The sequence below is a fragment of the Balaenoptera ricei genome, chromosome 3 (genome assembly GCF_028023285.1).
Source record: "Balaenoptera ricei isolate mBalRic1 chromosome 3, mBalRic1.hap2, whole genome shotgun sequence".
Taxonomy (NCBI): domain Eukaryota; kingdom Metazoa; phylum Chordata; class Mammalia; order Artiodactyla; family Balaenopteridae; genus Balaenoptera; species Balaenoptera ricei.
In genome coordinates, this window is record NC_082641.1 from 178,158,470 (window position 1) to 178,180,986 (window position 22,517).

General features: G+C 58.8%; 2 protein-coding genes and 1 long non-coding RNA gene across 4 annotated transcripts; 1 reads left to right on the plus strand and 2 right to left on the minus strand.

The window, feature by feature from the left end:
• Positions 1–664: 664 nt before the first annotated feature.
• Positions 665–4,006, minus strand: VMAC (vimentin type intermediate filament associated coiled-coil protein). The gene is made up of 2 exons (XM_059919873.1): positions 3,743–4,006; positions 665–2,566 (listed from the first exon to the last, which is right to left on the minus strand). Exons 1-2 carry the CDS (start codon positions 3,931–3,933, stop codon positions 2,248–2,250), a joined length of 510 nt encoding a protein of 169 aa, XP_059775856.1. The 5' UTR covers positions 3,934–4,006; the 3' UTR covers positions 665–2,247.
• Positions 4,007–4,797: 791 nt separating this feature from the next.
• NDUFA11 (NADH:ubiquinone oxidoreductase subunit A11) lies at positions 4,798–11,069 on the plus strand. Its single transcript, XM_059919874.1, has 4 exons — positions 4,798–5,200; positions 9,139–9,231; positions 9,344–9,466; positions 10,887–11,069. Exons 1-4 carry the CDS (start codon positions 5,104–5,106, stop codon positions 10,997–10,999), a joined length of 426 nt encoding a protein of 141 aa, XP_059775857.1. The 5' UTR covers positions 4,798–5,103; the 3' UTR covers positions 11,000–11,069.
• Positions 11,070–13,974: 2,905 nt separating this feature from the next.
• LOC132364109 (uncharacterized) lies at positions 13,975–20,100 on the minus strand. 2 transcript variants are annotated; one of them, XR_009502699.1, is made up of 4 exons: positions 20,058–20,100; positions 15,237–15,322; positions 14,974–15,056; positions 13,975–14,216 (listed from the first exon to the last, which is right to left on the minus strand). It is a non-coding gene; the product is annotated as an uncharacterized LOC132364109 (long non-coding RNA). The 2 variants fall into 2 exon arrangements; XR_009502698.1 differs by lacking the exon at positions 20,058–20,100 and adding an exon at positions 15,872–16,038.
• Between the last annotated feature and the right edge of the window lie 2,417 nt (positions 20,101–22,517).

Sequence of the window (22,517 nt, forward strand, 5' to 3'; positions counted from 1 at the left end):
GGACGCCGCCACCCGCAGAGACCCAGAGATCATCAGAAGCTTTTCAAAGCTTGCAGTTGCACACAGCACAGTGGTATTGTCGAAAGTTGCTGCCACAGTCAGAAGCCAAGCCGTGGATCACAAGCCACCCGGCGCTGCGATTCAAGCTACAGCTGATTGCAACACCATCAGTTTTAGGAGAAACTGCAGTGGCGCTCTGCTGCAGAAATACTTGTGGCTTGCTGCAGTCCAAAATTCTTTGCGTAGGCAAAGAAACACTCCATTGTGTATTTTTATGAGGGTTACAAATGTCGAATTTTCTTTTTTATAGAAAAATGTAGAATGTGACCACAACTATTGTAGCTCTGTTTGGGCATCTCCACATTTTTAAGAGAATCAGAATTTCAACAATAAAAAATTGGAAGTGGCTGGGGCTTTCCCGACCCAGAAGCCCTTTTCACTTTACCTCTCTGAGCCTTGCTTTGCACAGCTGTAAAATGGGGTGATGCCTGTGTGCATAGTTGGCTGAGGAGATGAGACACAACCGTGTATGTAGAGTGCCTGGCACAAGCTCCCGGGCCTGTAACCTGTGTCTCCCCACCCAGCGGGGCCCCACCCTGGACCAGGAGCAGCACAGCAGCCCCCTCTCCAGCTCCCACACCAGGAAGAAAGGAGGAAGGACCAATGCCGTGAAATCATTTGGTTTATTCTTGAGCTCCGACAGGCCCCAGCCTGCCTTCGCCTCGTACAAACAGCACCCCCCCAACCCCTATTTGTCCAAAGGAGAAAACCGGGCCATTGTTGCCACACTGAGGGGTCACTGTGAGACGCCAGGCGGCCCCATCCTGAGGGCTGAGGGTGGACGCTGAGCTTTCCGGGCTGAAAGGGGCTGTGCCCCACCATGGTTCCTGGTATAACAATTCCCTGAGTCAGGAGGCGGGAAAAAGCTACCATGGTACCAGGCCAGGCACCTGGGCTGGGCAGAGAAGGGCACAGCGTTCCTTGTTTTGATTTTTAAAAAAAAAGCACCCCGAATATCTTGGGCCAAGAAGGGCAGCATAGAAATAAGGAGTGAAAAAATAGATTCTCTAGGGAATATAAAAAAGGAGCCAGCTGCTGCTGCAAAAGCTACACTGGCCGGGGCGCCTCATGGGATGTGCTGGGGTCCCTGGCTCCCTTCAGGGCCCATAGACCCATCCTGTTCCTACCGGGGTCCCACGGTGTGCCAGCCACTGGTGACAAACAGAGAACAAAAACCCTGCCCTCATGGAGCTTCCACTCTGATGGTAAGAAGTTACATAAAGAAAATAAAATGAGGCAATGGGGGTGGAGTGGAGAAGAATGACTTCCAATAAGGTGGTCGGGGAAGGCCTCTGGGAGGAAGTGACGTTTGAGCAAAGACCTGAGTGACAAGGAGCTAGTCATGTGACAGCTGGGGGAAGAGCATTCTAGGCAGAAGGAACAGCCAGTGTAAAGACCCTGAGGCAGGACGCTCTCAAGAAAAGCTTATGGGATGCCCGAGTTTGCCTGGGCAGCAAAGCCTGGCTGCAGACATCTCAGCACATCCCACATGCACACTCTTCCCTGGGTTGAGGGAAGGATAGAATTAGGGGGAAAAAAATCTAGGATTAAAACTTTGTCTTCAAAAAAAACAAAAAACAAAAAAACTTTGTCTTCATATAACCAATGCAAAATGGCCTGAGGGTTGAGGCTCACAATTCTGGACTGAGATGAAGAATAAGAAAAAGCTTTAGGATGGGGAATGCTTCGGGAGGAACAAAAATCAGGGCAATGGGAAAAGAGGGAGAGAAACTCAAATCATCTGCCTCCGCCAGAAAAAGAGAGGTCTCAAACTCAGATGCTTCAGGGGCCAGACATCTGGCCCTAAGAGACATGTGGGGCCTGAAACTCACACTCACTAAAGAGGGTGCCCTGGACTCAGATCCAGGCAGGCACGGCCCAGTCTGAAGCTAGAAATCCAAATTTTTGTGTCAGCACTGCCAGTTCTCCAACAAGGGTGATTGATTGATTCAAAGTTTTGTTTTTAAAAAAAGAAAAACTTCTCTCCGGGTTCAACATCTGCATTTGGCCTACAGGCCGCCCATCTGAAACCTATGACTCTTTAGCAGGTTCTGACGTTTGGACAGGATTATGGCTCTGCCACGGGGTCTTCTCTGGGGTACTGGTGACCCCCAAGGACACCCACAGCAGTGGAAAAAGTCCCCGTAGGGGTCCTCTTTCTCCATTCTGGAATCTACTCTCTGGGACTCACACAGTGGTCCCAAACACAGCAGGCTGGAGGTGGTCCCTGTCCTCTTCCTCCCCAGTACTGTTGGCAAGGGGTGAACTGGGCCCACCAGGGAGTGGGTGACTGGGGTCACTGGCCGGCAGGGGCCCCAGGCGCTCAGCCTCAGCCAGGGTGGCCATCAGCCCAGCCAGGGGTGGCCGGCGGCGGCAGATGTCCTGCAGCAGTTCAGCCCGGGGCTGCAGCTGCCTGATGAGCTTGTCCCTCTGGCACACGGCAGCCTGCAGACTCTGGACAGTAGCCTCGGAGGTCAGCAGCTGCTCCTGGAGAGCGGCAATTTCACTGGCAGGAAGGCAAGACGGGACAGTTATGGCACGGGGGAGCCAGAGGTTCTCTTCCCCTGCTCCCGACCTCCATCCCTGTCAGGTAAAGCCCCCCTATTATGGACTGAATGTCTGTGTCCCTCCCTCCCCAAATTCATAGATTGAATCCCTACGCCACAATGTGATAGTACTTGGAGATGGGGCCTTGAGAAGTAAGTTTAGATGAGGTCATGAGGGTTTCCTTATAAGAACAGACACACCAGAGAGCTTGCGCTCTCTCTGTGCCACGTGAGAACACAGTGAGAAGATGACCATCTGCAAGCCAGGAAGAGGACCCTCACAAGGAACTGAATCTGTCAGAACCTTGATCTTGGATTTCCCAGCCTCCAGAACTGTGAGAAATGATTTGCTGTTGTTTAAGCCACCCAGTCTGTGGTATTCTTTAACGGCAACCTCAGCAGACTAACACACTCCCTCATCCATCCCCGTAGCTCTTCCTGCAGTTCCCTTGTCCCCTACATCTTTTCCTATTTGTTGTTCAGCTTAGATGGCCCCCCCCCTCCAGGAAGCCTTCCCTCTGGGCCCCCTCGGAGCCGTGTGGCCCTCCATCACACACACCCAATCACCCCATATTGGAACTGCCTAACAATGTGTCTGCTTGAGGGCAGGGCTGCATAGGTCTTACTGATGTGCCCTAATACCCAGCACAGTGCCTGGCCCATAGTAGATGCTCAGTAAAGATGAAGTAATGAATCCAACCAGCTCTGAATTTTTTCCCACCCGGTCCTCAGCACCACCTTCCTCCCTGGGCACTTGTCTCATCCCTTTCAACCCTCAGCTAGAGGGACTCTTCAAAACTGCTGATATCATCCCATCCTCCCCTCCTCAAGAACCTGCCATGGCTCCAGTACCTACATCAGGCGGCTGGTGGTCCCTGCACCACTCAGGACCAGCCGATTTTGCCTAGTGGTAAAATGGACCCTGTTTAAGTTAGATACCCACACTTGCATGACATCTCTCAACTTTACATAGTGAAAACTAAGTCAAGTATTTTGGTGTTTGTTTTTCCAATCCCACCAGTAGTCCGGGTCCACGTGAATGCACACGATTTCCCCTGCCGGTCCTCCTTTCCAGTCTCGGCTCTGCCTCCGCCCACCTCCTCCGAGAAGTCCATGTGGCCGACCCCGAGCCTCACCGGTCCTTGGCGCGGCCCAGCTCGTCTAGGGCGGCGCGCAGCTGCTGGTCGTGGCGGGCTAGGCGCTCGGCCTGGGTGCGCACCGTGCGCTCGGCCGCGTCCAGCCGCGCCTCCAGCTCCGCCGCGCGCCGGTGCACCGCAGCCAGGTGTGCGTTCGCCTCGCGGATCTGCAGGGGCGGCGGCGCTGACATGGCCCCGGCCACGGTCCAGGCCCGGCCACGCCCACGGGCGGCCCGGAACCGGCCCGGGCCACGCCCACGGGGGCCACGCCCCCAGCGGTTTGTTCAGGGCTTCGGCGTGATTGGCCGCGATCACTGCTAGGCTCCGCCCCCAGGGCTGGGTCTCGCCCTCCTCAAACCCAAACACCCTCGCCGGTTCCGGCAACTCAAAACTCCACCCCTGAGCCCGGCCTAACTCCAAGATTGGCCAAGGTCTTAACAAACCACGCCCCCAGGTTGGCCTTGTCCTCTGGCGGCGCCCCAGTTCGGGCTCTGGCAACAGGATTGGTCATTCCCTCGAAACAGACCCCACCCCCACCCCACCCCCTCTTAGAAGCTGACGCGCCGGGTTGGTGGAACAGGCTGCGCTTCTCTCATTGGCCGCGTTCCTGCGCCTGAGGCAATCGTACAGCTCCGGATTGGTCAAGTGCCCTTCAGGTTATGTTTGGGCTCTGGCCACGCCCCAAGACTAGAGCATTCTTCATCCCGCCCAGGGGTTGGACTAGCCACAAACTGGGCACAGACCACATCGCGCTAAGAATCCGAGCACTGGGATTGGACACTTTCGCGTTAAGCCCCTGAACCTGACCACGCCCCCAAATAGTCGCACGCTGTTCGGACTCCGGCTTAAGACTGGCCACTGGGCGTGACCAAGCCTCCCCACAGATTCTGGCGCTGGGAGTGGCCACATCCCGCCACGTCCCGCCCCATAGTGACGTCTCTCTCCTATCAAGTGGAGTACGGCCCCGCGGTCTCGTTTGTGCATGTGGATAGGCCTAGTACCTTTGATAGTCCCACCCCTAGTTAGGCCCCACCTCCGGGAGTCAAACCATTCCTGACCCAGGACCATCTGAACTGAACTAGCGACATCTGCCTTCACTGATCCTGGTCGACTTCAGTTTCCCCCTCCAGAAATCGGCCAGCGCTGCGCGCGCTCTTCCTTTACGCCAGTCCCCATTCCAGCGCTTGAGCGCGACCCGTGTCCACGTCCGCGGCGCTCAATAAAGTTGCTCGCTTGTTGCCGTCCCGCCCGGAAGAGAGGCTGAGCGCGCCGCCCAGGAAGTCTCGCGGGAGTCAGTGGCGTCCGCCCTTGGGCGCTGGGAGCTGGGGCGTCTTGCGGTGCGGGGCCCGGGGTGTTCCGTCATGGCTAAGAGGCTTCTTCACCAGTACTGGGACATCCCCGAAGGTACCGAGTGCCACCGCAAGACCTACGCCACCACCAGTATCGGTGGTGCCACTGGTGAGCGCCGGTCGGGTCCCCAGGGCGGAGGGCGCAGGGAGGCCATCGGGTCACTGGGGGCTGTCCGAGGGCGTCCTGGAGGGGCTGAGGATCTCGCGGGGTGGCAGTGGTCATCGTCAGGGTGTCTGGGGCGGCCTTGGGACGCTGGGGGCTCTCGAACAAGATAGACTTTGTGGGGGTGTCGGACTAACTCACAGGGCGCAGAGAGGTCATAGGGTCACTGGGAGCAGTCCGAGGGGGTCCCATGGGGGCTGGGAATCTCGCGGAGTGGTACGTGACCATCGTCGGGGTGTCTGAGCCGGCCATGGGGACCGCTGGTGTGAGATAGACGTTGTGGGGGGATGGGTGTGACAGGGTTGGAGGGCCCTGGGAGGTCGTGGTATATGGGACAAGCTGGTCACTGGGGTCGTCAAAATCCCTGGGTGCTGGCATTTTGAGGTTATTGTTGAAACGCTCACCAGGCTCTGGGAAAGTGATGGAGTGGGAAGTGGTGGAGTGGGACGGGGCCATTATCGGGGTCAAAGAAGCTGGTCAAAGGTTCCGAGACTACAACTGAGTGTCTTCGAGATAATTTGGGAGGATCGTGGGTTATTACTGAGGTGTCTGAAGGCAGAAGTTTGAGAAGGTTCTGGAGTGGGATGAGGTCTTTGTAGGATCCAGGAGAACTGGGTGGTCAGAGACATCTGAAACTTTTATTGGGGGCCACCAGAGGGGTGTTAGGGGCGCTGCGGAGATGCTAAATGAAGTGACTCAGCAGCTACCATAAGGGTAAGCCTTGGGGGAATCTGAGGGAACCACAGCCCTGGCAGCCCCCTGCAGGTGAGACCCTGGAGTCTCACCTCTTCTAGTCTCCTTCCCAATCTCAGTGTGAGACATAGGTATGATGGGTTTGGGGGCCACCTCTGTATCTCCAGCTCCTACAACAGGGCCTGGCAGAATTTGAGTCTGCACTGAGAGGCTTTGCATTAGGACCTAGTCATCGCTACCATTTTCTGCATATTTAGTTAGAGGCACCATTATCATCTTCATTTTAGAGAGGTGGATGAACTGCCCGGGGGTCTTTGGGAGCCGGGCTGCAAATCCCGGTCTGCTCCTGGGGGTGACTGGGGCAAGGAATGCGCCTCCAGGGTCCTCATGAAGAGTCTTCAGGAAGGCTGAAGGGGGAGCCCCAGGGGATGGGTTTTGTGGCGTCTGCTTGAACGGAGCCTGGAGGGGGCTTGTTGGAGGGTGTTTGAGGGGGTGTAGGTGGAAACCTTTGACAGAGGCACTATGTCGGGTGGTCGTGGAGAGACTCAGTTTTGGGGGTGGTCACTGGCTTCCAGGAGGCCTGCAGGGGCCCCAGGGGTCTTCGAGGGCGTCGCTGTGTGCGTGTGTCACTCACTCTGCCCGCCCGCATTTTCTCACTGGCCAACTCCACTCAACACTCAGGACCTGGTTAAACGTGCTCCTGGATCCTCCCTCACCTCCCCGCTCCTTCCATCCCTGCCGCCCCTCAGCCCTCCACCCAGGGAACTCGTTTCACGCTTGGCTTCCCTGGGATGTTGAGCCCCTGGAGGGCAGGGAGCCAGGCTCTAGCCCAGCCCAGCGGCCTGTGGGAACACAGTAACCGGAGGAACAAATGAGTGAGGGAAGGAAGGGAGGAAGGCAGGGCAGTAACTAGGAATGAATGAATGAGTGACTTGTGAATGAATTAATGAGTGAGGGAAGGTACACAGTAAATGAGTGAATGAATGTATGCGGGCCCACAGTTACAGTCTGTGAATGAATGAACGTGCACCGTGTCAGGCGGTCACTTCAGGAGGCTGAGGGGGAACTAGGGGCAGGCGGAGGGGCTGGGGAGGGGCCTTTTGAGGGGGTGACGGGAGCCTGTGGAAGGGGCCGAGTCAGTAGAGACTCTCGAGTGGAGGTGGGCTCCCGGGGGGGCGGGCTGGCCCATCACCTGCTGAATGATTGCTGGGCGGAGGGGGCCGGTCCTTGACCCTGGGGTAGTCCGGCGCCTTCCAGGTCATCCGCTCACAGGTAAAGGACTTCTGAGGGGTCTTGGGATTGTGGGGCACTCTGTGTCCCACGTGGCCTGTGAACTGGGCGTCCCTCAGCCAGGACCGCAGGCAACTGGGGGTGGGGCCGATCAGGTTCCCCCGCCAGGACTCACTGCCTGACTGGGTTTGGGAACCGTCACTGAATCTTGTCAGTGGTTCTTCTGCAGGGGGTCATAACTCCTCGTTCCTGGCCCAGCTCTGGAGATCATGCCTCCCCAGGTCCCAGGCAGGATGGGGAGCCCCCTCTGATTCAGCCTCTTTACAAGGTGGGGTTTGGGGGTGGGGACGTGTGACAGAATGACTGAGGAAGGGGGTTTGTTGGGCCAGGGCAGGCCGTGCAGGCTTGGGGGAGCCCCAGACTCCGGCCCCCTCCCCCCTTCCCAGCCTTCAGCCGCTCTGAGGGGAGCAGGGACACTAGGGTTCATCGTGGGATCAGGAGGGATTCGATCTGGAGAGTCCCCAGGCGGGCGCTTTGCGTGAGGGAGCCTTCTGTATATGTGGCTCTTTTCCTGTCGTCCCTGGGGCTCAGTTTCCCTGTCTGGGAAGTGGGGTGGCCGTCTTGGCCCTCCTCGGGGTTGCTCTCAAGGTTACCCCCGCTGTGCAGTGTGAAAAGTTCCCCACAGCTCTGGTGAGCTGAACCCCAGCCAGGGCTGGGGGGGAACGCTGCTCAGCCAGGAAGGTCACGTGAGGGCTGCACGCAAGCTGTGAGGTCTCCAGAAGCTGCAGGCTTGGGGACCTGGCGGGGCCCACATCCCTGGGGCATCGGTGAAGGTGGCGCTTGGCCTTTGGGTCAGACCCTTCTGGCTTCCAGGCTGCTCTGCCAGGTGGCATCGGGCAAGTCGCTCTGCCTTTCTGAGGACACCCCCCCGCCCCACCACGAAGCGACGGATCAGAGGGGACTGAGCCTATTGGGCCCCGAGGAGGGTGAATGGGGCGGTGGGTGCCCTTGCCGCCCTGCAGGTGGCAGTTGTGTTTTGTCTGGGGTGGGCTGGCCCCAGGAGGTCTGTGCTGGCGGCCTGCTCACCCTGGTGGTCTGTCGGGAGAGGAGGGGTGCATTGTCTGCCCCGAGCAGGGTCAGCTGGAGGGTGGGGAGCCCCGTGTTGGAGCCAGCCAGCTGGGCTTTGGTCTAATGTCCACCGAAGAGGGTCTGGCTGGGGAGGCTGCCTGAGGCTGCCCCAGCCTTACCCCAGGCCCACACACGGCCCAGGTCAGCGTTCCCTCAGGATGCCCCAGGCTAGAACCTTGGGCCTGGCCGCCCACCTGGCACTTGGCTCCAGGCCTGGACCCCACCAGGGCCCCTCACACGTAAAAGCCAACGTCAGGGGCAGGGCAGCCGGGGCGGTGGCAGAGATGTAAGAGCTGACGAGAGTAGCAAGGTTGAGCCAGCCAGGGGCGAGGGACGGGCCCGGAGGTGGCGAGGAAGAGGCGTGGTGGCCCTGGAGCGAGCCTCCAAGCCTCTGCTAAGGAACCCTGGGCCCTGCGGGAGGATGGAGCCTGGCATGGGAGTGGGGAGCAGGGCCAGGGTGCCGGCGCAGCCACCAAGGCCACCAAGGCCCCAGCCCATCCTTGCGGAGGCCGTGTGCTGGGCTGGTGCCCTGCGGGGGGCCAGCGAGGGCAGGGGGATGCAGGTGGCACTCTACAGGCCTTGGTGGGGGGATGCCTGGGGGCTGGAGGGGGCGGGTGAGAGCCCAGGACTCGGAGCCAGGTTTGGGCCCCAGCTCATCGACTGTGGGACCCCGGGTGAGCCCTGAAACCGCCCCTCCTGGGCCAAGCAGTGGCGCCAGGAGCCGCCTTGGTGGCTGCCGTGAGCACGAAGGGAGCAGTCACTGTGGGATGCGGAGGGGCCTGCCCCCAGCCAGGGCCCGGGTCTGACTCCCTCCCCGCCCTCTCTGCCCACAGGCCTCGTTGTCTCCGCCTACAGCGTGGCGCTCCAGACCCCGTCCTCCTTCCTGGACGGAGTGGCGAGGACAGGGCGGTACACGTTTACCGCAGGTGAGCGAGCGAGCCCGCCCGGCGACTGGGCTTCTCCTTCGGGGGCCCTCCCGGCGCTGGTCTGGGCCCCTGACTCAGACTCAGGGCCCATCCCTCCCCTCCGCCCCTACAGCCGCCATCGGTGCCATATTCGGCCTCACCTCCTGCATCAGTGCCCAGGTCCGCGAGAAGCCTGACGACCCTCTCAACTACTTCCTCGGAGGCTGCGCCGGAGGCTTGACCCTGGGAGCGCGCAGTGAGTGAGCCCGCGCCCCTGACCTCTGCCACCCCTCCTCCCTCTCTTGTCTCCTGGGCCTGGGCCCGGTGGGGGCGGCGGGCAGGCAGAACGCGTGTCCAGCTGCGGAGCCGGCTGTTGCCCTGAGAGCTCCCAGCACCTTTGAATCTTGGCCACCGGCTAGCGTAGCAGTGGTTTCAGCCGCTGCTGCCCAGACAGCTACCGCGCGCCCACCTCGCCACACCCTCTCGCCTTCCCGTGGCTGCCTGTGACACTTGGCATGGCCCCCGAGGCCCCGCGCGCGGACTGTACCCGTCCCCTCCCTGCCCTCGCCGCCTCGCTCGCTCTGCTCCAGCCCCGTGGCCTCCTTGCTGTGCCCCCTGCACACCAGGCACGGTCCTGCCCCAGGGCCTCGGCATGGGCTGTGCCCTCTGCCTGAACACCCTTCCCCCAGATGTCAGCACGGCGGCCCCTCTCGCTGTTCTAACCCCCCACGTACGATCCAAGGCATGTGATCCTGGCCCCCACCCGCCCTCGCTTCATATCTCTCTCCTCTGTCTGCCGCGTCTTGTCAGAGAACACGAGGTCGCCGCCTGTCTCCCCCGCCGGCCCCTGAGCACGCACGGAGTAGGTGGGGCTGGCCTTGGAGCTGCCGCCCCTCTCCCAGCACCCAGGGCCCTGCAGGGGAGCCGCTCTCACCATCCCCACTTTACAGATGCAGGGACTGAGGCTCCGAGGGGGCATGAGGTGGCCCGAGGGCACCCGGGAAGCAGGAGTTAGGATGCTTCCCTAGTGGGAGGCGGGCCGGGCCCCAGGCCAGCCTTGCACAGTGGAGCCGCCTGGAATAGGAAGCAGACGGCTCTTCTCGCCTGGGCGGGGCGGGGCGCGCGGCAGGCGGAGGCCACACGCAGATAAACCGCTGGGCCTGGGGCCCAGCAGCCCGGGAGTGCTCCGTGGACGGTTCCAGCTGGGCAGAGAGGGAGGATGCCGAGGAAGAAGGCCCGCGCCCTCCTGGCCTTCGCTTCGAGACCTTGGCTGGGGTCTAGGTTTGACCAGCGCCCCTGAGCCTGCGATGGGGGTGTGAGCCCTGCGCCCAGCAGGCAGACCCCCTCCCTGCGGCCACTCTCAGGCCACAGGCGTCTTGTGTTCTCCGCTCCCCGGACCACAGGGTAGGCTCAGCCAGGACACGAGCTGAGACCCACCAACACGCCATCCGTCCCCTCCCGCCCCCAGACCCAGCAGCCTGGACTGCTGCCTCCCTCATCCCTCATCCCTGCCTCAGTTTCCACGTCCGTCTTCAAAGGCCGGGGGCCTGGGGGCTCGTCCCAGCCACCCGAGCTTGGAGTGGGGGCCGTCCTCTCGCGGTCACTGCCGGCGCCCCGGGTGGGCATGGGTGAGCCACCTGCGCGTGTGCCTGACGCCAGCCTCCCCGCTCTCACAGCCCACAGCTACGGGATTGGAGCTGCCGCCTGTGCGTACATGGGCATTACGGCCGCCCTGGTCAAGATGGGCCAGCTGGAGGGCTGGAAGGTGTTTGCAGAGCCCAAGGTGTGAGCCCTGCTGCCTCCTGGGACTTTGGGCAGGTTGAAATTCGTCTAAAAATAATAAATTGTGTGTATGTCTGTGTGAGTTTCCCCTGCTCTGTTGTTCTCTGGGGTGCAGCCCTGTCTGGGGAGGGCTGGGTGACAGGCCAGCGCTGGTGAGGGCCGCAGGGCGGATGCTGGAGGAGTGAGGAAGCGGCAGGAGATACGGCATCTGGGTCTGTGCCTGACGGGCCCGGAGGAGGGAGCAGGCGTCGGGCAGGGGCCCGCGGGCCTCGGCCTGTTCTCTTGGCGGGCGGGAGCCCATGGGGGGCGGGGGGGGCGGAACTGGGCCCTGCTGCCCACAGCCCTTCCTACGGCCCCCCCTGCAGGCCCCTCTCTGGGCCTCCCCCCAAAGCCAACAGCATGTGGAAAACACACGCAGGCCCCATGCACGGCCTGCTTCCAAATTCCTGGGTGTTGGAGCAGAGAGCCCTGGACGGCCTGGCCCCGGAGCCTTGTCCCCGTCCGACAGGTGGGTGACAGGCCACCGGGAGCCCTCAGGGCAGGCGCCCACGGCAACAACGAGAAGAGGGACTCGAGGTCCCCGCCCGCTGCTGCCTGTCAGGCCTGGTGATTTAGGTGGCTCCGGAATGCTGGCACGGCCTGGCCCCGGGCTTTCTGCACAACTGGCTCAGTTCTTCCTGGAAGCCAGAAAGGAAGGCCCGGCATGTTCCAGCATACCTCGATGGGCCATAAATTAGGGCTCTCCGGGCCCCACCCTAGGGAGCAGGGTCGGGTGAGGGTGGGGTCAGGTCCTGGCAGGGGTCTGGGCGCTGCAGGTGGCCCGGGGGCGGCAGGAGCAGGCCAGGCTGGTCGCAGCCCTCACGCACCCCCTCCCTGGTGTGTGGCCCGTCCCTCCTTCCCCTTCCTCCTTCCTCTTCCTCCTCTCTTGGGGGCCTGGATGTGGTTGAAAGCCAAGCTTGGAGCCTTGCTTTCCTCCTTTGTCCACCCCAGCTAATAACTCATCCGGGTGTTAAGCAGAGCACAGGGCCCCAGCCCCACGGCCGTTGGCTGGGCTGGCCTCACCGCCATTTCCTTATGCCCCCAGTCGCCATACAACCATTCAGGTCCCTCCCAGCCCAGGCCCCTCAGCCTCCCCACCTGCCACACTGAGCCACTCCACGCTGACACAGCCTCTCGTCCAGCATGCCCTCCAGGGAGTGGGCGCCAGCGTCCACATGCGGCCTGGGACCGGCCACCGGCTCGGGGTCGCGTCCAGGCCTAGCTACCCGAGCCTGGACTTGGGGGTCTTTGAGAGAGGGTGGAGATGCCCCACCGGCCCATGGACTGGGAGGGGAGGGCCCAAGAGGGCTCTGGGCTCCCAGACCTGCGTTCGAAACCCAACGTTTGGTTCTTTCCTGGCTCTGTCTTCCGTTTCCCCACCTGGGAAGTGGGGATGACCGGGTCCCTCCCTCAGAGATGTTCCCTGAAGAGGGAAAATAGCTACACCCCATGGAAGCGCCCTTTCCCTGCCCTCTAGGCGGCGGCCGGGGTCCCCTGCTCCTGCACCAGCCTGGTCTGTCCCTGCGGTGGCTGGCAGGGGACGGAGCCCACCATGCTCCGTCCACCCCGGGTCCCCGGCACCGTGGCCCTGCCCCGACCGCGGAGAAGTCAAGTTCCATCCCTGCTGCCTGCCTCTCCCTCCTTTCACGGCTTCCCGCCTGTCCCGCCCCGGGGCAGCAGGGGCGACAGGTTCTCTGAGTTGGTGGCGAGTTGGTAGCGTGGCCCCGTCGTCACCGTAAATAGGGCCTGTGATCGTCATCGGGGCCACCAAGGGCTGGAGCCGGGAGGACCTGTTCAAGGCCCCGCAGCTGGTCACTTCCCAGCCCTCTCACAGCAGTAGCTTCCAGAACCAGATCTACCCAGGCCCCCCCTCCCCCCTACACCCTTCCTCAGCCCCCACTGTCCTGACGGCCAAACCCTGTGCCGGGTCCAAGGGCCCACGGAGCGGAGGAAGAGCTCATTCACGGCCAGCCAGCCCCAGCCCACCTCCAGGCCTCGGTTTTCCCCTCTAGCTCAGGCCAGGGCCGCGCTGCCGCCCACCCAGCCCTTTGCGGGCCGGCGGCCAGCGTTGGAGCAGTGCCCCCAGCAACGGCCCCGGCCCCCCCAGCATGGGGCAGGAGGGAGCAGCTGCTCCCCGGGCTCCAGGCAGCCCCAGACCCCTCAGCCGTTATGTACTAGGCTGTGAGGGGCCCGCATCGCCCCACACACGGGCCCCGGGGCACGGCCCCTGTCCAGCGGATCCAGTTCCCCTCCTCCTCGACCTGGAACCCCACGTCCTGCCACAGCAGCCCCCACGTGGGGCAGTGGAGGACCTTTCCAGAGACACTCATCCCCCGCCTCGACGAAGCCACCCCCAGCCCCAGACAGTCTGGACTAGCGAAGGGAGGGGGCAATAAGAGGGCTTCCTGGATGAGGCAGAGAAGGGAGGACCTGGGCATGAAGAGGTCTTTCCAGATGTGCACAAAGGGGAAGGGTGTCCCAGGCAGAGGACAGAGCAAGATCAAAGGCCTGGGAGAGGGCACAGCAGGTGAGCGATACAGGCCTGGGGGCAGTGGTGGGGCGCTCCCTCCCCGAGGACCCTAGCCCTGGGGACACTTGCCAGTGGGGACAAAGCTGCAAGGACTGACCCAGCCCTCCAGGCCGGGCCGGGTCTCTGAGCTCTTTGCAAGCCGAGAAAATGTGAGCCATCTAAGTAAGACAAAAGGAGAAAACCCTTTGAGCCCTTGCCACCTGCCAGCAGGGCCCATTTGTCGATGGTGATGTTGCTGTCATTTTGTGGGCTTGTTGAATCCTGACAACAGCCCCGGGAGTGAGCTCTTCACATTAGTCCTGTTTTACAGATGAGGAAACTGAGGTGCCAAGAGGTGACGTCACAGGGCCCGGCTCACAGCAGGCACTCAGTGTTAGTTCTTTATTTTATTTTATTTATTCTTTTGGCCTCACAGCACGGCATGCGGGATCTTAGTTCCCCGACCAGGGATCAAACCTGCACCCCCTGCATTGGAAGTGCAGAGTCTTAACCACTGGACCACCAGGGAAGTCCCCAGTGTTAGTTCTTTTATTATTATAGCTATTGTTGGCAAAGAGCATTATAGACTGTCTCTGAAAGACTTCCCGTGTGGTCGCCGTGGCAGGAACAAAAGCAGCCCAGTGGGACAAGGGAGGTGTTCTCGCGGCCAAGTGATCTTAAAAGCAAAATTATACTGTCACAAATTCCTGTAAAAAGTTATGTTGGACGTGGGCTGGAGGACACACAACGCTTTCGAGGAGGCCCCACAGGCCTGCCGTTTGCCCCTGCTGGACCTGCAGGCTGGTCCTCTGCCCTCTCACCCCTTTTCACACCCTTCTGCCTTCAGAGCCCATCCTGGGTCTGCCCACATCTCACTCCCTCCGCAGCTCCCACCCGGGTCCGGCCTCCATCAGCACCACCTGGACCCGGGTACTCACCCCCATCCTGGTCTCCGGCTCCACCCTCGCCCCCAGTCTGTCCTCCCCACAACAGCTAGTGGCAGCACCAGAGTCAGGTCATGTCCCCACTCTGCCCACAGCCCTCCAGGGCTCCCACCTCCCTGGGGGTAAAAGCCCAAGTCCTCCCCGCGGCCCACAAGGCCCTGCACGACCTGCCCCGTCCCCTCCCTGCCCTCCCCTCCTCCCTCTCTCCCCCTCGCTCACTCTGCTCCAGACACACGGGCCTCCTCACTGTTCCTCCAACACGCCAGGCACGGTCCTGCCCCAGGGCCTTTGCACGGGCTGTGACGTCTGCCTGGACCTCTCTCCCCGCAGATGTCCCCTGCAACTCGCCAACTCACCTCCTTCAGTTCTCAGTTCAAATGTCACCTCCTCATTGAAGCCTCCCTGACACGCCACTGAAATGGTTCCCCGCCCAGCCCGCAGCGCCCCACACGCCGTTTACCCTCTTCTCTTTTTGTCCATCACACTTACCAGCTTCCAAATCCCCCATCATCCTGCTGTGTACTGTTTAGTGGAGCATGGGACATATCCTGGTTGTTATGTCAGCACCCAGCCTAGGAACACAGCAGGGCTCTGTAAATACGTGGCCCAGCCCTGCTCTGGGCGGGGTCCCACTCACTTCACCCCCAAAGATGATGGCTGCTGTGGGGTGGGGGGAGGCAGGGACAGGTAGGAACCATCCGTGTTGTGAGGGTCTCGAAGGCAAGACTTACAAGTGTTTACCAAGCACCTACGTGTGTCAGGCGGAGACTCGGGCCTGGGATCCCATCAGCCAGCAAGACCGGCGAGGCCCCCGCCTTCCTGGAACTCGGCCTTTGGTCTGGAGGAAGAAATAGTAAAACAGTAAAAAAAAAAAAAAAAAAAAAAAAAAAAAACAGTAAAATGAGGAAACATGTAAATGAATAAGAGTGATTTACACAAAACCATGCTCGAGAGAGAAAACCAAGGTGACGCGAAACCCAGCCAGAGAGAGGAAGGGCCAAAGCCTGGCATGTTCCCAGGTGGACACAGCAAGTCAGGGCAGACACCTTGGAATCCATCCTGCGTCCACCATAGCAGGCGCTTCGGGTCCTGGCCCGTCTGAGCACCCCGGAAAGGGCTGCTGCAGGAGGGAGCAGGGGCCCTGAGTGCCTCGGGGCACCCACTGCCAGGCCACAGGGTCCCCACACCAAGGGGAGGGTAGAACGAGCGAGGAGGAGACTGGAGGGTGGAGTCTCGGGGAAGGGAGAGCCGAGGGCTCCTGCCTGGGTTCTGGTGGGGGTGTGAGGCCCCGGCCCACCCTCACCACCCCACCCTCGAAGCCCGAAGCCGGGTTAGTTGTCGCTGCAGGGCTCTGGAAGTGGGGGGGCAGAGCTTTGCCCCCTCTCACCTTGTCTGGCTCGAAATCCAGGGCTCAGAACCCAGGGGGAACCCCCAGTGCCCGGGATACAGGCCATCTCCAGCATCCTGGGCCAGAGAGTGACTGCCTGTGGGGAAACTGAGGCACGCAGCAGCCACAGGGCTGCCCGGGGGCCTCCAGTAGCTCCCCTCCAGTCACCCACCCTCCGTTCCTCCACTCTGGCCCTCCTTGGATTTGGCATCCAGAGAGGTCTGGCTGGGCCCCCAGCCCCGCATTGGCACTCACAGGTCCCTCCTCGGAGCCAGCCACGCCTCCCAGGGCCTTCCCGGAACGCTGGGTTGGTCGGCCCAGGTGTGAGGGGCTCAGTCAGGCCTGACCCCAGACCGGCCAACATCTCACCTCCGGGGGGCCCCGCGGGCTCTGAACACTCCGGATGCAGAGCAACAAAGGTGTGAGCCGGGGGGTGGCCAGGCTCGCTCCGGGGGCCGAGGGAGGCTTTCAGCCCAAACGGAGCAGCTGCAGGCAAACCCATGGCCTGGCCTAAAATTCCCCCCACGAATCCACCTTCTTTTAAAGTCCATCCAAACGCTTTTATTTTGCCCTTTTTTTTTTTTCACAGCAGCCTTTTTTTTTTTTTTTAACTTTTTGGCCGTGCCTCTCAGCATGTGGGATCTTAGTTCCCTGACCAGGGATCGAACCCATGCCCCCTGCAATGGAAGTGTGGAGTCTTAACCACTGGACCGCCAGGGAAGTCCCCACAGAAGTCTTTTTAAAATGTGTTTTACAAGTTTTTTTTTTTTTTCAATAGGTAAAACAGACTCAGGCCACACAGTATAAAATATACCAAAGGGTGTTCAGGAAACACACCAGCCACCCAGCCTCCCCAGAGCCCGCTGGCCAGTTTCTTATTTCTCCTTCCTGCAGTGTTTCTCACCCAAACAAGCGCATCTGTATATTTTTCCTTTCCTCTCACAGAAATGGCATCACACTGTCAGTCCCTGCTGTTTTGCAACCCATCCGATTTCCTCCCAACAATAGGTCCCAGATTTCTTTCCATTAAGTGCCTCTGGCCTTTTAACGGCTGTGTAATATTCCCTCCTGTGGCTGAATTGTTTGTTATCTGCATTAAAGCACATTCCCTGGTATAAACAGCGATGTGATGCAAAACCTGTAATGAGTGTCACTGTGCATGTGGGTCAATATACTCACACCCTTCCTGAAAAAAAATTTTTTTTTTTTGGCTGCACCCTGTGGCATGCAGAACTTCCCCAACCAGGGATCGAACCCACGACCTCTTCAGTGGAAGCGTGGAGTCTTAACCAAGACCACCAGGGAAGTCCCTGAAAGTTTTTTTAAGTAATAAACTTGATATTTTTAGAGCAGTTTTAGGATTATAGGAAAATTAAGCAGAAAGCGCAGAGTTCTCATATAGCACCTTGCTCCCCCAGCGGGCAGGCACCGTTTCCCCTATTATTAACGTCTTATATTAATGTGCTCCATTTGTCACATTTGATGAACTAATACTGATACATTGTTATAAACTGGAGTTCATAGTTGGCATCAGGGTTCACTCTTTTTTTTTGGTTATCTAAAGATATGATTTTTTTCTGTTGAAGTGTAGTTGATTTACAACGTTGTGTTAGTCTCAGTGTACAGCAAAGTGATTCAGCTATATATTCTTTTTCATATTCTTTTCCTTTATAGGTTATTACAAGATACTGAGTATAGTTCCCTGTGCTATACAGTAGGACCTTGTTGTTTATCTGTTTTATATTTAGTAGTGTGTATCTGTTAATCCCAAACTCCTAATTTATCTCTCTTCCCCTTTCCCCTTTGGTAACCACAAGTTTGTTTTCCATGTCTGTGAATCCATTTCTCTTTTGTCAGTAAGTTCATTTGTATCATTTTTTTAGATTCCACATATAAATGATATCATATAGTATTTGTCTTTTGCTGTCTGACATACTTCACTGAGTATGATAATCTCTAGGTCCATCCATGTTGCTGCAAATGGCATCATTTCGTTCTTTTTTTTATGGCTGAGCAGTATTCCACTGTATGTATGTATATACCGTATCTTCTTTATCCGTTTATCGGTCGATGGACATTTAGGCTGCTCCCGTGTCTTGGCTATTGTAAACAGTGCTGCTATGAACATTGGGATATGGGTTCATACTTGGTGTTGTATATTCTATGGGTTTGGACAGATGTGTGATGACAGGTATCCACCGTTATATCATCATGCAGGGTAGTTTCACTGCCCGAAAAATCCTCTGTGCTCCGGCTACTCAGGCCTCCTTCGGCCACCCCTGGCCACCACTGATCCTTTTCCTGTCTCTGTAGTTTCGCCTTTTCCAGAATGTCCTGTAGTTGGAATCAAAGTCTATAGCCTTTTCAGATCAGCTTCTTTCACTTAGTAACATGCATTTAAGCTTCCTCCATGACTTGTCATGGCCTGATAGCTCATTTCTTTTTAGCACTGAATAACATTCCCATTGTCTGGATGTGCCACACTTTGTTTATCCGTTTACCTGCTGAAGGACATCTGAGTTGCTTCCAAGTTTTGGCAATTATGAATAAACCCACCATAAATATTCATGTGCAGGTTTCTGTGTGGACGTCAGTTTTCCACTCCTTTGGGTGAATTCCAAGGAGGGTGAGTGCTGGGTCCTATGGTCAGAGTACGTTTCATTTTGCAAGAAACCGCCAAACTGCCTTGCAGAGCGGCTGGACCATTTTGCATCCCAGCAGCAATGAACCTGAGTTTTGTTGCGTCACATCTTCTCCAGCGTTTGATGTTGTCAGTGTTCCAGGTTTGGGACATTTCAGTGGGTGTGTAGTTGTACCTCACTGTGGTTTGGTTTTTTTAAATTTATTTATTTTATTTATTTATTTTTGGCTGCGTTGGGCCTTCGTTGTTGCACGCGGGGTTTCTCTAGTTGCGGAGAATGGGGGCTACTCTTCATTGTGGTACACGGGCTTCTCTTATTGCGGAGCACGGGCTCTAGGCAGACGGGCTTCAGTAGTTGTGGCACGCAGGCTCAGTAGTTGTGGCTTGCAGGTTCTAGAGCGCAGGCTCAGTAGTTGTGGCGCACGGGCTTAGTTGCTCTGCAGCATGTGGGATCTTCCCGGACCAGGGCTCGAACCCGTGTCCCCTGCATGGGCAGGCGGATTCTTCACCACTGCGCCACGAGGGAAGCCCCCTCGTTGTGGTTTTAATTTGCCTAAATGTTTAGATAAACCTTTGTTGAGCCTCCTGTTGGGAGCCAAGCATGGTTCCAACATCTCTTGTACGATTCAGGCTAGGAAGGAGGTGCTAGTACTCCATTTTGCAGATGGGGAAACCAAGGCTCAGAGAAGGATAGCTGTTTGCCCAGGGTCACACAGCAAATGGGGGTAGAGCCAAGGTCCTGTGACTAACTCCAGAGCACTTCCACCTGCAGTGTCCTAGGCCTTGTGCTGGGCACTAGGAACGTAGCGATGACCAAGACGGACCCGGTCTACCCTCCCAAGGCTCACAGTCCAGTGGTGGACACGGACACGTGAGCAGGCAGTTATAGCTCGTGCTGACCAGGGCTGTAATGTGGTTGCACAGGCACAGGGCAGGGGGGACCCAGAGGAGGCACCTGACCTGGCCTGGGTGTCCAGGGAGAAAGGGGTACTGAAGCATGTATAGGAGCTTTCCAGGAGAAGGGGAAAAGAGTGACCCAGGCCAGAGGAACAGCATGGAAGATGGCTCAGAAGTAAGAGGGAAAGGGACGTGGCCAAGAGCACCGACTCTGGTGGGAGAAGGTCCTACGTTCCAGTCCCAGCTCTGCCACTGGTGGCCAGTCAGCCCCTTCTCCCGGCCTCGGTTGCCACTCCGCAGCGTAGCTTGGCTGTGAGGATTCAGTAACCCCCATGGGTACCACACTGGGCCAGGCAGGCACGTGGGGAACCAGAGGGTGGGAGGAGGCCAGGAGGGCCAGAGCAGCACCCCCTCCGCCCCGCCCCTGAGCATCTGGAACTCGGGGACCCAGGAGGACCTGGCCTGGGTGGTGGTGGAATCAGGTAAAAGCATCCAGAGATTCAGTCCCTGGTCTCCCGTCTCAGCGCAAAAGGAAATGGCAGGGTGCAGTGGGGGTCTGCTTCCTGCCCCTGCCCCAAATTGGACACTTCCTGCCCCAGGCCAGACCCCTGGTGGGCAGGGACCGCCCCCCCCTCCGCCCTCACTCACCGTCTAGTCCCCATTAGTGAGGCCGCCAGCTGCGGGAGCCTCAGGCCCAGGTGTTCCCTGCCCACGCTCTGCCCCAGTGACCATCACTAAAAATGAATAATGGGCGAAGCAGGCAGGACCTGGAGGGGTGGGGGTGGGGAAGAGAGGCCCCGAAGCTCCTCCCGCACCTCCTCCCCCAAGCAGTCCTCCCTCCACTCCAGCTCTGAGGAGCTGGGCAGGAGTCACCTCACCATCCAGCGCCTCCTGCGGCTTATCTAACCTCCTTGTAGCCTGCCTGTGCGGCGTTGGGGAGCTAAAGTTGTCAGATTAAGCAAATAAAAATACAGACGGCCGGTGAAGTTTGAACTCCCAATAGGCAATGAGCCACGCAATACGTGGGATATACTTACACCAAAACATGATTAATTTTCTACCTGAGGTTCAGATTCCGCTGGATTCTCTCTGGCAGCCCTTTCCTGATCCTGCCTGGGTGAACAGCAGGCCTCGGCTGGCCTTCCTGCGTTATGGGCAAACACCCGGATGCTGATCCGCACGGACCGATCAGAGGGACCCCGGCCCCGCGGGACCCTGGGGGCCTTCCTGTCAGGTGTGTCTCCCTCTGAGGTGCTGGACCTGGGGCTCCGGGGGGCCTGGGATCAGGGCTCAGGTGTGGATGGGGGAAGTTGAGGCCGCATCTAGCTGCCAACCGCAGTGGACATATTTGAATTTGGATGCTGAAATTGTGGCTCTGAAGAGGTCCCTGGGGGAGAGGAAAAGGGGGAGGGGGCGTGTGCCCACCGCCCCCAAGTACCCACTGCGTGGGGTCTCTGTTGTGTCCCCCAGCCTTCAGCAAGGCTCCGATGGTGAGAGCACCGTCCCCGAAGCCCAGGTTCAAATCCCAGCCCAGCCCATGCGAGTTGTGAGAACACCAAGTGTTCTCTCGGTGCCTCAGTTTCCTCACCTGTAAAATGGGGATTAATAATAATACTGATAATAATAGTACCGACTGTCGGGGTCATTGAGAGGATTCAATGCATTCATGTAACAGAGGAGCTTGGCCTGGCACAAAGTTAGTGCTCACTGAAGTGATGGCCTGTCCCGGCCTCCTGGCCCAGGAGGGAGGGGTTAAGCGGGAATCAGAGGCTAATTTTAGCCCTGATGACACCACCTGGCCGCCTGCCTTGTCCAAACATCCTCAGCCAAGCATGAGGTTCAAGGCGTCCCCCACCCCCCAACCTCTGACATCCAAGGAGCCTGTTTATTCATTCCTGTCGGCCAGAGCATTCCTCTCCCGCCTGCTGCCTGCCTGTGCCTGCCATACGGCTCCCTCCGAGCCCCATGTCGCCCGCCCCGTGTTGCCCAGGGTCAGGACCACCTCACCTGTAGGCCCCTTGGAGACAGCCCGTGGCCAGGGGCAGTCGGGGGTGGGCGCAGGGAAAAGGGTGGACAAGAGTCACTCCTGCTCCAAACTCCAGCGTCGCCCGGAGTCTTTGTTTACAGTCCTCCGAGTAAGAGTCCAAGCTTCTGTCTGTGGGGACTCCCAGCGCCGTCATTTATTCAGCACCTGTTTACTGAGTGCCAAGTCCTGCTGGAGACCCAGGCCTTGCCTCCACAGGACTCCCAGTCTTGGGTAAGGCAATGACAAGCCAGGAAACAGGAGAATTTTTCCACCGTGCTTAATATTGTTCATTCATTTGTTCATTCGAGGCGTGTTTATTAAGGCTGTCCTGTATGTCAGGCACTGTTCGGGGTGCTTGGGGCTCAGCAGGGAACAAAGCAGACCAAGATCCCTCGTGGAGCTGACATTCCGGTTGGGGAGAGAGGCAAGAGACAGTAAATCACAGAAATAAGTCAAATACATGGTCCAGTTAAATGGTAGTCATTGCTGTGGAGAAAAGTAAAGCGGGAAAGGGGACGGGGAGTGCTGGCAGAGGGCAGTTAGAGATAAAGTGATTTGAGAGGGAGTTATTTGAGGGAATCAGGTGGCTGTCAGGGTGGAGGGAGTTCCAGGCAGCGGGAAGAGCACGTGCAAAGGTCCTGGGGCATGAACAGTGAGGACACGAGTTGGGGGAGATGCAGCAGAACCTGTGGGCTCTGCCTCGGAAATCGGTGGGGGCCACGAGAAGGTCCGGAGCAGAGGATGAGCCCGATGTGGCCTGACATTCTCCTGCCTGACTCTCCCCTCGTTCTGAGGTCCATCCCCGGAACTGTCACCGTGCAGGCCGAGGGGCTGGGCCAGAGGCTGCAGCTGGTCTTTTGAGATCCAAGTGGCTGCAGGTGGGATTCCAACTGTAAATGAGGACTTCCGGGACATTTGGAGAGCCTGCACTGGGGGAAATTGCTGCTCTCTGGAGACCGCCAGTAGCGATGGGGGCAGGGGGGTGGGGGAATTCTGGGCACACCTTCCCCACATGGCATCTCCATATGCTTCCTGCAGGGCCGGGCCCGGTGCCCAGGTTGCCAGCATTCCTGGCTCAGTGT

Excerpts from the sequence above, each read along its gene's own strand:
- NDUFA11 (XM_059919874.1), top strand. The coding sequence starts at position 5,104 with ATGGCTAAGAGGCTTCTTCACCAGTACTGGGACATCCCCGAAGGTACC. Across the intron at positions 5,201-9,138 it reads CAGTATCGGTGGTGCCACTG|GCCTCGTTGTCTCCGCCTAC; the intron begins GTGAGCGCCGGT and ends CTCTGCCCACAG. Across the intron at positions 9,232-9,343 it reads GCGGTACACGTTTACCGCAG|CCGCCATCGGTGCCATATTC; the intron begins GTGAGCGAGCGA and ends CCGCCCCTACAG.
- VMAC (XM_059919873.1), bottom strand. The coding sequence starts at position 3,933 with ATGTCAGCGCCGCCGCCCCTGCAGATCCGCGAGGCGAACGCACACCTG. Across the intron at positions 2,567-3,742 it reads CTGGGCCGCGCCAAGGACCG|TGAAATTGCCGCTCTCCAGG; the intron begins GTGAGGCTCGGG and ends CCTTCCTGCCAG.